We start from the raw sequence: 12,937 nt of genomic DNA, 5'->3' as shown, positions 1-12,937 counted from the left end.
GCACAACATCTGTACATTTATCTGACTGTCACATCAAATTCAGACATTCTGAAAATGGCATGTATCTCATAGGATAGGATTATCATAGAAATAGGAAACTTGTAGGAAATGAGATGACATGCATCTCAAATCCTATGAGTAAGAATAGGCAAAGATATGTCATTTGGTTCACATCATTGGAATTTTTTACTGAGTGTAGGCCTATGTAGGAATAGGAATCCATTCCTATGAACCAAAGGGCTCTAAAGGAAAAATTCCAACAAAAATCCTATCTATAGAATTCCGATGAAATTCCTCCAAACCAAAGGAGTCCAACCTTTCCAGCCAGACACAAAGATGATTATGCTTTTTCAATGAAATCAAAGGTGACAACTTAGAAAGCTGCAAATACTTTTGAATCCATGAGTTGCCAGTTAGAGATTTTCCTAGATAACTATCACAATATATGATTTATCAGGGAAAGGAAGCATCTGAATCTTACAAATTACAAAACAAAAGGCGAACATTTCTAGCATGAACACCGCCTGAAAGATGCGGGGCGCGAAACAAAATCTGAAGCTATTCCCTATTTATATTCTACGATCGATAAGTTCCCTATTTACAGTTTAAAGCAGCCATCCCCCTTCTCCCTTCCAGAGAAGGGTACATCAGAGCTTTTTGCTCAGAATCCAGTACAAACCAAGCGGAAAATGATGTTTCAGATGTAGTATATTTGCCCAACATTAAGAAGGCTCTCATGAGGAATATTGAACATCACGCTGTTCTCCCTGCAGATCCTCCTCATGAAGGCATACAAGTAATCTACCGAAATCTTCTTGATGATCCCTGAATCTCTCCGAGCGCGCACAATGGTGTTCCCTAGGATGTGCACAACGCCAGCATCCCTGCACCGGTTCAAGAACTCCACTTCGTTGCTGACTGTACGGTTGGTTTGGCTTGAGTACGTCAACAGGTTGTTTACCCCGAGGGGTGACTGCACTGGCACAATAGAATCCTGTGATGAGTAGCTAAGGTCACCATTGGAGCACATTGTGTTGACAGTTTTGTCTGCCAGAAATGCAGTGTTAATCGATCCTTCAGTCCTCTGCTCTGGTAAGCTGAACTCGTCGGAATCTGAATAACCATCCATCATGCTCTCGAGTCGGATGAATAACGTGAGGCAGTCAAAGAGCATCTTCTCAAAGTCATCATCTTTCTTGTGGAGGTCTTTATATCCGTACCTTGCAATGCACCGGAATATATGGAAGTTCTTCGGCCCAATCCTCCTCACAAGGAACCGCTCCTCCACCGGGACTGTGTAGACTGGAAGATACTTGACACAGACGAAGACAACAACCGAGTGGATAGCAGGTAAGTTGGTGATAAAGTGGGAGAAGATGTGCGGTACGCCACTTGCCAGCTCAGTGTACACAAAGCCTATCCCTGGAACCCTGACTAGACCAAGGCTCGGACCGAGGCCAAGAATCCAGGCCATTGACACCTTGCTGTGCATCTCAAATTCATACCGCTTTACAGTGCAATAGTGCCACACATACATGATGATGAAGAAGGCTATCGCGATGACAAGCGGGACCCAACCGCCCTGGTCAATCTTCAATATGCAAGCCCAGAAGTATGGTAGCTCTACCATCAACGAGAGCACAATAAAGGTGACGACAAGAATCCAGTGACTCTTCCACACCAGCAGCATTATTGGTACCATGAGGAACGTTGTCACTAGCATAACTATAACCACTGCAGTGCCTGTTCACACATCAGTAAATGTAAATTTAGAGTTGTCTGAGATATGAGCGGAGATTATATCATGAAAATTCAGCGACAGTTCTTATTTCAGGACAATTTCATTCTTCTATTAGCATTCACTCTTTCTATTATAAGGCAACCTTTCCTTTTAAATTGTCTGCATGTAGCTTTTCCAAGCTTAGCAATATATACTACATGGTGTTGTAAACAAGGAATGCTCACCAGAATCCATATTTAGAAAGTAAACCTTACCGTATGCATTTCCTATCTGGCTCTGGTTCTTGAATCCAGCAGTCACAGCAATACAAAGAATAAGGAGGAGCCAGTTGATGTCAGGGATATAAATCTGCCCGAGAAATTTCTTCGAGGTGTGGACTACCTTCACGCGGGGGAAACATCCTAATGCAAGAGCCTGCTTTATTATTGAGTAGGTAGCAGATATCGTGGCTTGACTTGCAATTATTGCTGCAGCAGTTGCTATAACAAAGGCTGGCCAGTATATGGCATCTGCAATTATTAAACATCTCACCATGAGAACCATAGTACATAAAGCAACGGCACTAGTATGCACTGTCAATAATGGCTACGCACTATGACGGTGTGCACACGGCGGATGTGATGTGCTGGCACATCGACCAATCTATCTTATGATTAGTCAATAGGACAAGCTATAGTATCTGAGGAGGACCTGGAATGGAGCGATAGAAGGCGTCATTCACATGTTGCTTGTTGGAAATTATATAAGCAGCCTGCCCTGTGTATGCCAGAAGAAGGCATGGGAATACAATGAAGGTGAATGCAATCTGAATGGCCAAAACAGGAAAATGACATAGATCCGCAAATAACGCTTCAGTTCCTGAGGAGAAAGAAACAAATTTCTGCATGTCATACGGGCTCTATTATAAGTTGATGGAAGGTAATTTCTAAACCTGAATACGTAAAACGGACTGACCTGTGATGCTAAGCATGATTCCTCCAAGAACAGTCCAGGTGTTAGAAGAATTCCCATTCCTTCGGAAATAACGGTATATATAGACTGGATTGTACGCTTTTAATACAGAGCTACCATGCTTGTGTATGTTCAGTGCACCGACACTTCCAATTAAAATGAACCAGATGAGCACTATAGGTGCAAATAGCCATCCAACTTTGTCTGTACCAAAGTGTTGCATGCTGAATACTCCAATCAAGATGATCACGGCAACAAGTACAACAATATCTGCCAGATGCAAAGAGAATCAAAGATGAAGCAATTTTACAACATGGATTTATGCAAAAGATAGAGTATAAGGGTAACAGTACATATGAGATAATAATTAATACGTAGTACATAAAACAGAGGTGAATTGCACTGACTTTTCATCGTTGCAGTGATTCGATGCTTCTATGTACTAACATACTTGAAGAATTTACTGAAGTTACAGCATGAAAGACTGAAAACACAATATTACCAGTACTCATGTTTGGATTTTGAACTTTTATTCCACCTGATGCAGAAAGAACTGTGAAATACAAATCACAAATCAGATTCCTGGAAATGTTCAATTTACTCAGAAAAATATGATGCTGAACATGAATTCGGAAGAGATTATGTAGAATACCTGATATAGCAGGAGTAAGGATTCCATCTCCAATAGCTGTACAAGTACCAAGGAGAACAAGAATAAGAAGACAGTTTCTTTTATATGCGCGTGTTTCTAGCCATCTCTTTATTTTTGCTGCCAATGAGTTCTCCTCATAAGTTTGCCGACTATATGTCGTTAAGTCCTCATCAGTCTTGTGTTGGTTGGGTATAGTGCTGATCTTTGCATGACGGCAGAGAAGTGAATACAGAGCAAGTGTACCACCTGCAAGACAAGAAAAGAGGTCACCACCAGTGTAAAACTGCAAGCAACTTATCAAATCAAGAAGTCCCAGAATTGCGCATGGAAGAGTTTCTTTCGTTCATTGAGGCAACAGTAAAGTGATCTCAGACTAAACTTTCCATATAAAATAATTTAGCTGCCGCTCTGGCATCTCATGACCAGAAAGGCATTCTGCTAAAATATTCACCTACCAATCTGATGGAAAAAAATGCACTGTTATGGTTGCCACTTATTAAATTCAACTGTGCTTGGTGTTGGCTAATGTGTAGAAATAAGCATTTGAGATGTATTTCAGTCAGTATTTTCCTTTTTTGCAAAGTACAGAGCAGATCATAAGAGACACCGTCTCATTGAAGGTCTAACCAGTATGATACTTTGACCATGTGAGAATAAATCATCTCACCTTGACCATTGTCATTTGCCCGCAAGACAACAAAAACATACTTCACAAGAGGGATGAGAGTAAGGGTGTAAATGATCAAGGAAAGAGCTCCAATAACATCCTCGTCGTCGTTTACTCCATGAGGAAAGGCATTATAGAACACATAGAGCGGTGATGTGCCCAAGTCACCAAAGACCACCCCAAGGCTCTGAAATGCAAGCCGCAGCATCAAAACTGATGAGAATTTCTGCATCAAGGGAAATAACAGTCAATATAAAATCTTGATTTAGTAGCCTAACAACTTCAATAAAACAAGCATTCAGTTTCTTTTCAAGAATAAACAGACATTAAATTTCAGGACTAAAGATTCTTCTGCTAATTGTTTCATCGAAAGGGAATGCACAAAAAACTTGGATAAACAAAATCACTGCTCCTTTTTTCTTTTCCCTGACACGCCTGGAAGCGCGTCATTTTCACTACGAAGAAAGCGCTAAAAACTCTATTTCTTCAGTTACTCAGTAATCCCACCATCATTGAAAATAAAAAATGGTAATCCCATCATACCAACTACATCAGGTTACTTCGCGCACTACAGATGACAAACAATATGTTCAAGCAGCAGAATCCATATCAAACTGTTCCAGATGTCCTCAAAGCACAAACTGCACAATGAGATGAACTGGTCACATGCAGGGACCAATTTTACATTCTCTGAAAATAACCAAGTCTTGGCAGCCAAATACAGATGAATTAAAATACTAATATAAATGAACTGTAAAGTAACTAACTGAAGAAGAGAAACGTCAGACCTTTTCCCGGTACATATTCTTGAGTCTGGTGGCTTCCTCATCCATGGGCTGATCAAGGTTCTGATCCAGCTCCCACATGCCCCCCCTGTTCGTCCCCTCGCTTTCGGACAGCGACGCCATTGATCTCTTTTGACCTCGACCACAGCTCTCAAATCCTCGCCAAAAACGACAGTCGTCCTCCACTTGCAGCCTTCGCAACAACCAATCTGAAAACCGGGTTCACGGATAAAAATCGACCTTCGAGCAACAGTTGTTGATCTCTCGCTCGCTCAAAGTTCGACCTCGAATCTCCGCATCGACGCCTCCAACTCCAACCCAATTCTTACATGGACGGAGGCCCGGAGCGAAGAACCGCCTCGGCCGCTCTGAATTCCGGGGGGTGCTTGCGGGGAACAGAAATGGAAGCGCGGGGCGGCAGGAATCACAGCACAGGGACTCGGAATCGCAGAAAACCAACCGAAATCGCCGCTCAAATGAAGAACCAAAATCCCAACCAACCAGCCGAAAACCCCGACCTTTCTTCCCCCAAAGAAAACCTCCCCGCGACACGGGCAGGCGCCCCGACGGCCGGGCTCCGACGCGGCGGGCCTCCTCCGCGGAGGAGAGATTCAGCGAGGAGGAGGAGGAGGGCACTGGCAGAGCGAGAGAAGCAAGGAAAGGAAGAAGTGGCAGGAGGAGGACGGGACAGGAGCGGCATATGAGGACAGGGGGGGGAGAGGGGCGGAGGAGGAGGGCGCTGGTGGGCGCCCACTATTTTGGCCTGGAATTTAACCGATGGATTTGGATGGTAGCAGCAGCAGCGGCAGCAATGACAAGGAGGCGAAGAAGAAGAAGAAGAGAAGAGGAGACTGGACGGAGCAGAGACAGCATTGCTGACCCATCACCCCCTCCGCTTGGCTTGGCTGGCTGCTAACCTAACCTATGTGCCGTTGAACTGTAGCACCAAAACTGCTGACACCGACGTGGCATATTACTTTACCTGATGCTGCTGCTGCTGCTAATGCTGCTTGACTGGTTAGTTACAGGTTCTTAATCCAGTGCTTTTGGTGCCACTTGGCCGGTTAACCAGTGTCACTAAACAAACCCAGGTTGTTACACCTCATGTTTCTTTCTTAATTGGTTGTAGCTGCTGCTGCTGCTAACCTAGTTTACCTTGACACTGCTTTGATTAATTAAGTACAGGCAGCTGCTGCTAATCTTTCTGAGATGGAGATCCAGGGCTGTCACTTTGTGTGTTTAATAAGCACTTCTGTCAGCTAGCTGCTTAATCCTTGTCTGGTGGCAGTGGCAAGTGGACCGTGCCCAGGTTGCTGCTGGTGGAGTACTATCATGCTGCAACATGGAGTATATCTGAATATTGTTTGTTCTTTGACTTTGTTGAGTCGTTTATGTTCTTCATTCATGTGGTGGGGCATTTTTCTTCAGTAGTATGTCTTCGGCTGTATACCCTAGCTAGCTAGGCTAGTAGGCCGCCTGCATCAGCCATGAGCCAATAGGGGACTAGCAATCCAAGTCCAACTTCCTTTGTTACATATTTTATATTTACTACTACGAATCATCATCTTTGAATTCAAAGTGTTGTTGCTCATGTACTTATCTTTACAGCGATAGGGCACTTGTTGTCAGCTCTAAAAGGACAAAGATAAATACAAGAAATCATTAAGAGTTTCATCTGCTAATATGTCGCCGTCCATGTCAGCGAATCGGCGGTTAGCACGCATCCTAAGCTGAGACACACGAGATTATAGCGTGTAGCTTTCAAGAATAATTGATTGTGGTTTCCTCTAATCTTTTCTAGTTAGGTCGACAACTCGGGTTTTCCTCATGTGGGAACACCTATAATTCGACGTTTCTCGAAGAGAAATGCTAATTTGTTCATGAGTTCTGAATGTTTTTTTGTCGATACCGTCACTGCCGCCGAGGACGACTCGTGTGTCACATCCGAATTTACCCTGAATTGAAACCAGTTGGTATGATTGTGAGAATCTTCCATTGTTGGTGCCATACATATTCTTCAGCGAAAAACGCGCAGGAAAAAACAAGCAAGCAAAAAAGGCGGTGCAATTATGCAAGAGGAAGGGAATTGGAACTAGATGCAATTATAATGCTAAACAAAACAATAATGTGAGGGGAATTATGCTTGAGGAACTGATGCCCTGTGACTTCTGTTGCCCCAAGAGAGATTCACCACCACGAGCGATTAACTAAAAAATTGCATGCTAATAGTATACGATTATCTTGTTTGAAAATTTTGATCATCTTGTTTGAAAAATATCTATGCATGAATATTTTTAGAAATAATAATGGCCCTGCATCCGGATATACATGCATGGATGGATGGATTGATGGGTGGCATGCCACAGGACAAGGAGCTGTGGCTAGCTAAACTAGCTCAGCTAAGCTGGGTGCAAGGCAGGGTAGGTCGTCGCTGGGGTGGGACAAGGCTGCTACTAATGAGCAAGCGGACACACGCATGCGTTGGGTTGCACCACCCACCCACGTCACTCGTGTCCCCACTGGGGAGCTGGCCCGGCTTGGCTAGGCTAGGCTAGTATGCGGTTCATGGTGATCAAGTTGGTTGACACGACACCAATGCCCCAGGGTTTATCCGCCCCCACACGATAGATCAAATGGCGCTTCTGCCCCTCCTGTCTCGCGGCGGGCTTCCAGAAGGGGGAGGAGCTGCTAGGCTAGGCAAATGGTGGATGAGCACCTGAAAAGTCATGGTGGCATGGGTGCACGGCGACATGGCCGCCTATTCCCTATTGATTAGTACTCCTAGCTAGGAAGGATTTGATTCAGGGTGAAAGTTTAGTCACAAGTCATGGACATTCTCATGGGCTCTATGAATAGTATATGTGTGGAGGTGGTGGCAGTTTCTTTCAGTGGGTACGTACAAAGGTACAATACTATTCTCTGCGAGTGCAGTACATGATGCACCACCATGCTTGTTTGTCATTGGTTGTCTCGGCGTTGATGGAATATAAGGGCATCTTCAACACCGATTCTTTACACACGACTAGTCTACGGACGGTAGCCGGCCATTCAACCATGTTCCTTGCATGTCGTTTCTGAGTTTTTCTTTAGCACCACAACACTCAAAATAATTATAGATAATAGCATAATTCATCCCTGCATAAATAACATGCAAATATCTCTAGTACAACAATAGTTCAAATATAAATGATTACATCCAAGATAACTGGATGCTCAACAAATTTTTTGAAATACACTGATTTCAAATTCAAAGATACTCGAGCTAGAGTCGACACATGTCGTCCCACACATACTGTCTCTTGAGCTTTTATGCAACAATGTATGCGCGTGAATGGCATGTCCTCGGTCTTGTAGTATAGCACGCCCAGGCTATATAACGTGTAGAGCAATAAATAAATGAATTAACCAACATGAAGAGCAACAAGAAGCAAAACTTATGATCTCCATGGTTGACGAGCCCAATGGCTACATTGTCTCCACTCAATGAATCACACCGCAATACTTCATGACGGAGTAACAGAAAGTGTACCATCGATGTGATATCGACTTGACAGTGCGTTCATGGATGACGTGCATTTCGTACGACCCGAAATTCTTTTGCTCATGAAATGAAGCACGCATGCGTTGCCAAAAAGATCGAGCCTCCTGAGTTCCTGCCTACAATGTCCACAATACGACCAACCACGCATCACACAATAACTCATCTCGATAACCAAATACCCTGCCATCGAATTACTCTAGGAAATAACAAAAAACTCAAAAAAAAAAAGCTCAATAGCATTTGATCGAACACTTGCCGAGTGTTGGTGTCCGCTATGGACGGTGTATGCAGGGGGCGGAGGGTATCTGGCTACGGACGAATCCTGGGTGGATGACGGGGTAGTCCAAGACGAGCAGGCGCGTTGGTGGGGGTTGCGGACATCCGAGGATGCTTGGACGGCGGGGCGGAGAGGTACAACGAAATCGTCGGACGAGAAAGGTGCGAATGGAGACAAGGGGGAGCAGAGGCGAAGTGAAAGAAAAGTGAACCGGAAGGGGGATTTCAATGGACCGGGGTTGTCAGAATCCTACGTGGAGGCGGTCTGAACTCCCGCAAACCCCCGCCCTTCAGTTTGGGAGAAACCGGACAATCGGACGCGTCAACGGACCGATTCAGGAATAGGTTAAATGGCAAAATACGTATTGCGAATGGTTTAAGAGTCGACGTTGGAGATGCCCTAACATTGTTTCCTCTCACTCTAACCCTGCTCTCTCTCCCCTATCTCGCCAAGCTGTGATGGTGTGTATGATACTGTGATAGTGTGTGCGGTCATTTTCACTTTGTTCTCGGTGTCCTGTGTGGTTATATTATAAGCTATCGTGTGGCTTGGTGCGTGCTGATCAAAGTAAGCTGTTTGGTCTTAGTGGAAGGACTGGAGGTGTCGTATCTTCTTTTTTTCTACTGCATGCACCCACACAAATTTAATATAAGTAAATGAATATCTTCAGAACAGAGAGAAAGGAAGGTAAGTGGCCGTAGTTTTCTCTCTCGAACTTTTACCTAACTGCACTCGATCGTCCCCAAATAAAAAGAGAAAGAAAAGAAAATGCATTCTCAGATCTAGACCATGATCGATCCATCGATCGATCTGCAGGTAGCTGCATTAAGATCGATCGTGTCCACATGACGCACAACATCATCATTAATAATGGAGAAGAGGACCGCCCCGCTTGAATGACAGCGAGGGCGCACCTAATTTCTATGCCCACTCGTGTTACTTTTAAACACTCACTCACTCACTCATAATGTTCTCAAGAACCATGGTTAGTCCTAGATTACTATTCTTGTCGCCGTTGTCACAGCCCACAGGGAGGTTACTGAAGATTCCTTGCATTGTTTAGGTTCAGAGTCGCACGGAGTAGGATTTTTATGGGGAAAAGAAACCATGTAGAAAGCGAAAATGCTGAATGCAGGACGAGCTTCATGGAGGCCAAATTTTTGCAAAATTCAAAATTCATACTTTTATGTTTCAAGAAAATTTAAAAAACAAATACACATATACCTAGAGGCATTATGTACAGCTGTGTAAATATTCATGATGAAATGTGTTAAAACGCGGGTTGTGCAAAAAGAAAATGTGGCTTTTTTAGCACATGCGCTGTTCATTGCTCAAAGTCCATGATTTAGTTTTTTTTGTACATGTCGCAACTCACGGTATTTTACCGTGAAATTCTACACGCATATATATTACATCCTTATATACATGTACATATATTTTTAGATTTTTTTTAACTAAAATATTTTAACTTTGATTTTTTTTTAATAAAAAAATCGGCCTCCATGGTCACCAAAACGCCCTACTCTATAGAAAGGTCCTATATAATCCTCAATGTGCTGCCTTCTAGGATTCACATGAAATTCCTATGTATGATTATTATTAATCGGTAAGGATTTCCTAGGAAATTATAATGCATCGCTAGATTTTAGTCATATCTTTGGAAAATGCTCATGCCTTAAAAATGTAGCTAATGCTGTCCAAACATATTTCAAATACCATTAAAACATTCCGGGCATCGACATATGGCTAACTAGACCGTCATGCATACACCTCTTGTGGTTTCAATGTTTGTATTCCATTCCCCTGAACGCAGTTCCAGATGGTCAATAATTGACGTGTTGTGTTTGAATTTAAGTTTCTACAAAGTGGTGCAAAATACATGTACAAAAATAATAAATAATGATATGATACATGTTTGACTTTGAAAATGGCGGTGATCATATGAGACAAAAAGAAAAAAAAACTCAAACTAGTGTCCCGATGGTTGTTTCTTACACCATGTGTGCAAGTTGATGTACACATGGTTTGGTAATTCTATATCGTATATTGACTTTAGCCTTTAAGAGTTAGGTGTTTGCAGTATTTTTAGTTGGTACTTTAAATATCATAGTATGTTAAACATACTTTAGATGAGTACTAGGATTAGCACTAACCTAATTAGATACCCAATCTACTCAAATGGACAGACAAGAAAAAACATTTGATGAGATCATTATGGACAGATCAGCTGATGGAATCGAAAGAGACATGTGGTGGCCGGTCGGTTTCACTCCCCTGTGTACTTCTATATATCAATATGAAGCCTTGGACAAGTTCCTCAGGGCCATCAGATTTGTAAAACTGATTCACATACTCGATACAAAACTGGAGTTTGTGCACAAATTAATAAACTCGACCTTGTACGATGGGCGTACTAACATTTCTTTTGTGAATGTACGGATGATCTACAAAATAAATTTAGATCGCGATGGATCGAATCAAATACCACATACCTAGATACGATCCCTGTACGCATGTGTTCAGGATTCCTTACCCATCGTCATGTGGGTGTACTGTAGAAAGTTTGACATGCCCAAGCTATCATGCGCGGATGGATCTATATTTTCTGACAAAATCAACATAGTGGTACTTGACTAATTGTTTTCTTGTGCTGAACGTAGTTCTCATGTGTCGTGATCAAACAGCTATGGTCAAGCTTGAAGCTTTTTTTGCATCCATAGAACAGGAGAAAACTAAGCGCGTGCATTCGAAACCTCAGGTGGCTCAACATAGCAATGCAAGCACGCTGACCATGGCTGCGCAGATCGGATGGAGAGAGGTCGTGGGCGGAATTTGACATTCCCGTGATGGAGGAGTCTCTAGCACTGTACATTGCTGCATCCGGAGCTACGATTGGTGACGGCCATGACACCATGTTCTGGGAGGACCGATGGCTAGACAGTCTGCGAGTGGCAAAAACTGCGCCATCTTTATATGAGAGAGTGCCTCGACGTGTAAGACTTTCGTGGACGGTTCACGATGCACTATCAAACAATGCCTGAGCTACAAATTTTGAACTGGGCATAGGGGTGAGAGCACTTCAGGAGTAAATGCAACTTTAGGACCATAGTGGTCCAACTTATGGATGGGTGCAAATGCTCCCTCTTACCTCCCTTTTTCACATGAGAGGTAAGAGTACATAATAGATCTGAGTCATTGATATGATTAGCTAGTGGTGTGATTAACTCTTACCTTCTTACCTCTCATGTAAAAAGAGGGAGTAAGAGGGAGCATGTTAAAATTACTCCTCAAAATTAGATGGTCTTGGGAAGGCGATGGTGATTTCTCTATACGTTCAGCGTATGCCGCAAAATTTGTTGGCCGAGAGGTGGTTCCTATGGCTGAGTTCACGTGGAGGTCCAGGGCGCCGCTACAATGTCATTTCTTTGCGTGGAGGGGGCTACCACACCACTAGAATTCGGATAAGCTTCCTAGGAGGAGGCTACCACACCAGGACTCTTGCCCTTTCCGCGCCAAACACGACGAATCTATGAACAACATCATGCTAGGTTGTGTCTTCGCGCGAACGGTGTGGACGGCGATCTGCACGACCCTAGGAAGGGCGGACTAGACGCCAGGAGCCGACGACACGCTCTAGTCGTGGTGCCTAAACAAGACTTCGGTGGGGCACAAGTCAAGAGACATAAGGGCAGTTCTACTTCTCGGAATGTGGGTGCTTTGGAAGCATAGGAATTCGGTTGTGTTCGACAGAGTTTCGCCCTCGGTTAGGACCGTTGCTGCATACTTTGAGACAAGAGTGCCAAGCATGGCGACCTATATATCACTGCATGATGGACTAGGGGTAATTCCCACCCATCTTTATATATAATATGATACGCACACTGTGCGAATTCGAGAAAAAAACTTCCTTGTGAGTTTATATTTAGAAAAAAGGTGGGAACATGATGATGTGAAGATCCCAGCCAAATAATATGGGCGGAGCTAGTTAAGGACATGGGAAGAAAAACTCCTAGTCAATCTTATATTTTGGAAGAACACAAAACTCGGTTAAGGGCATGAACCCGCTACGCTGTCTCCGCCTCCAACTCTTTTTTCTCCTCCTCCCCATCACAATTCTTCCCCGTCAAATACAGCAGCAGCACCAACGCCAACTCAGCCCCCTCCCTTCTACACCACTACCTTGAGTCCCCGGGGCCATCGACGCAGTGTCAACTGACTTCAACGACCCTCGGGCCTACCTAAACATGTCGCTGACTCTCCTCTACTCCATGTATCACGATCCACACGGGTTGCTTCTACATTGAGGCACAACAACAACAACAT

At 43.6% G+C, this 12,937-nt stretch overlaps 1 protein-coding gene across 2 annotated transcripts; it reads right to left on the bottom strand.

The window, feature by feature from the left end:
• Positions 1-420: 420 nt before the first annotated feature.
• LOC109766462 (probable potassium transporter 11) lies at positions 421-5,694 on the bottom strand. 2 transcript variants are annotated; one of them, XM_020325227.4, is made up of 8 exons: positions 4,800-5,694; positions 4,012-4,237; positions 3,345-3,590; positions 3,195-3,245; positions 2,696-2,962; positions 2,432-2,599; positions 1,996-2,250; positions 421-1,743 (listed from the first exon to the last, which is right to left on the bottom strand). In XM_020325227.4, exons 1-8 carry the CDS (start codon positions 4,917-4,919, stop codon positions 698-700), a joined length of 2,379 nt encoding a protein of 792 aa, XP_020180816.1. In that variant the 5' UTR covers positions 4,920-5,694; the 3' UTR covers positions 421-697. The 2 variants fall into 2 exon arrangements, with proteins under 2 accessions (XP_020180816.1, XP_020180815.1); XM_020325226.4 differs by having other exon boundaries at positions 3,195-3,590; positions 4,800-5,687.
• Positions 5,695-12,937: the final 7,243 nt, after the last annotated feature.

This window comes from Aegilops tauschii, chromosome 2, assembly GCF_002575655.3.
Source record: "Aegilops tauschii subsp. strangulata cultivar AL8/78 chromosome 2, Aet v6.0, whole genome shotgun sequence".
In the NCBI taxonomy this organism is placed as follows: Eukaryota; Viridiplantae; Streptophyta; class Magnoliopsida; order Poales; family Poaceae; genus Aegilops; species Aegilops tauschii.
Note: the sequence above shows the minus strand (reverse complement) of the source record. Positions and strands in the feature narration are given on the sequence as shown.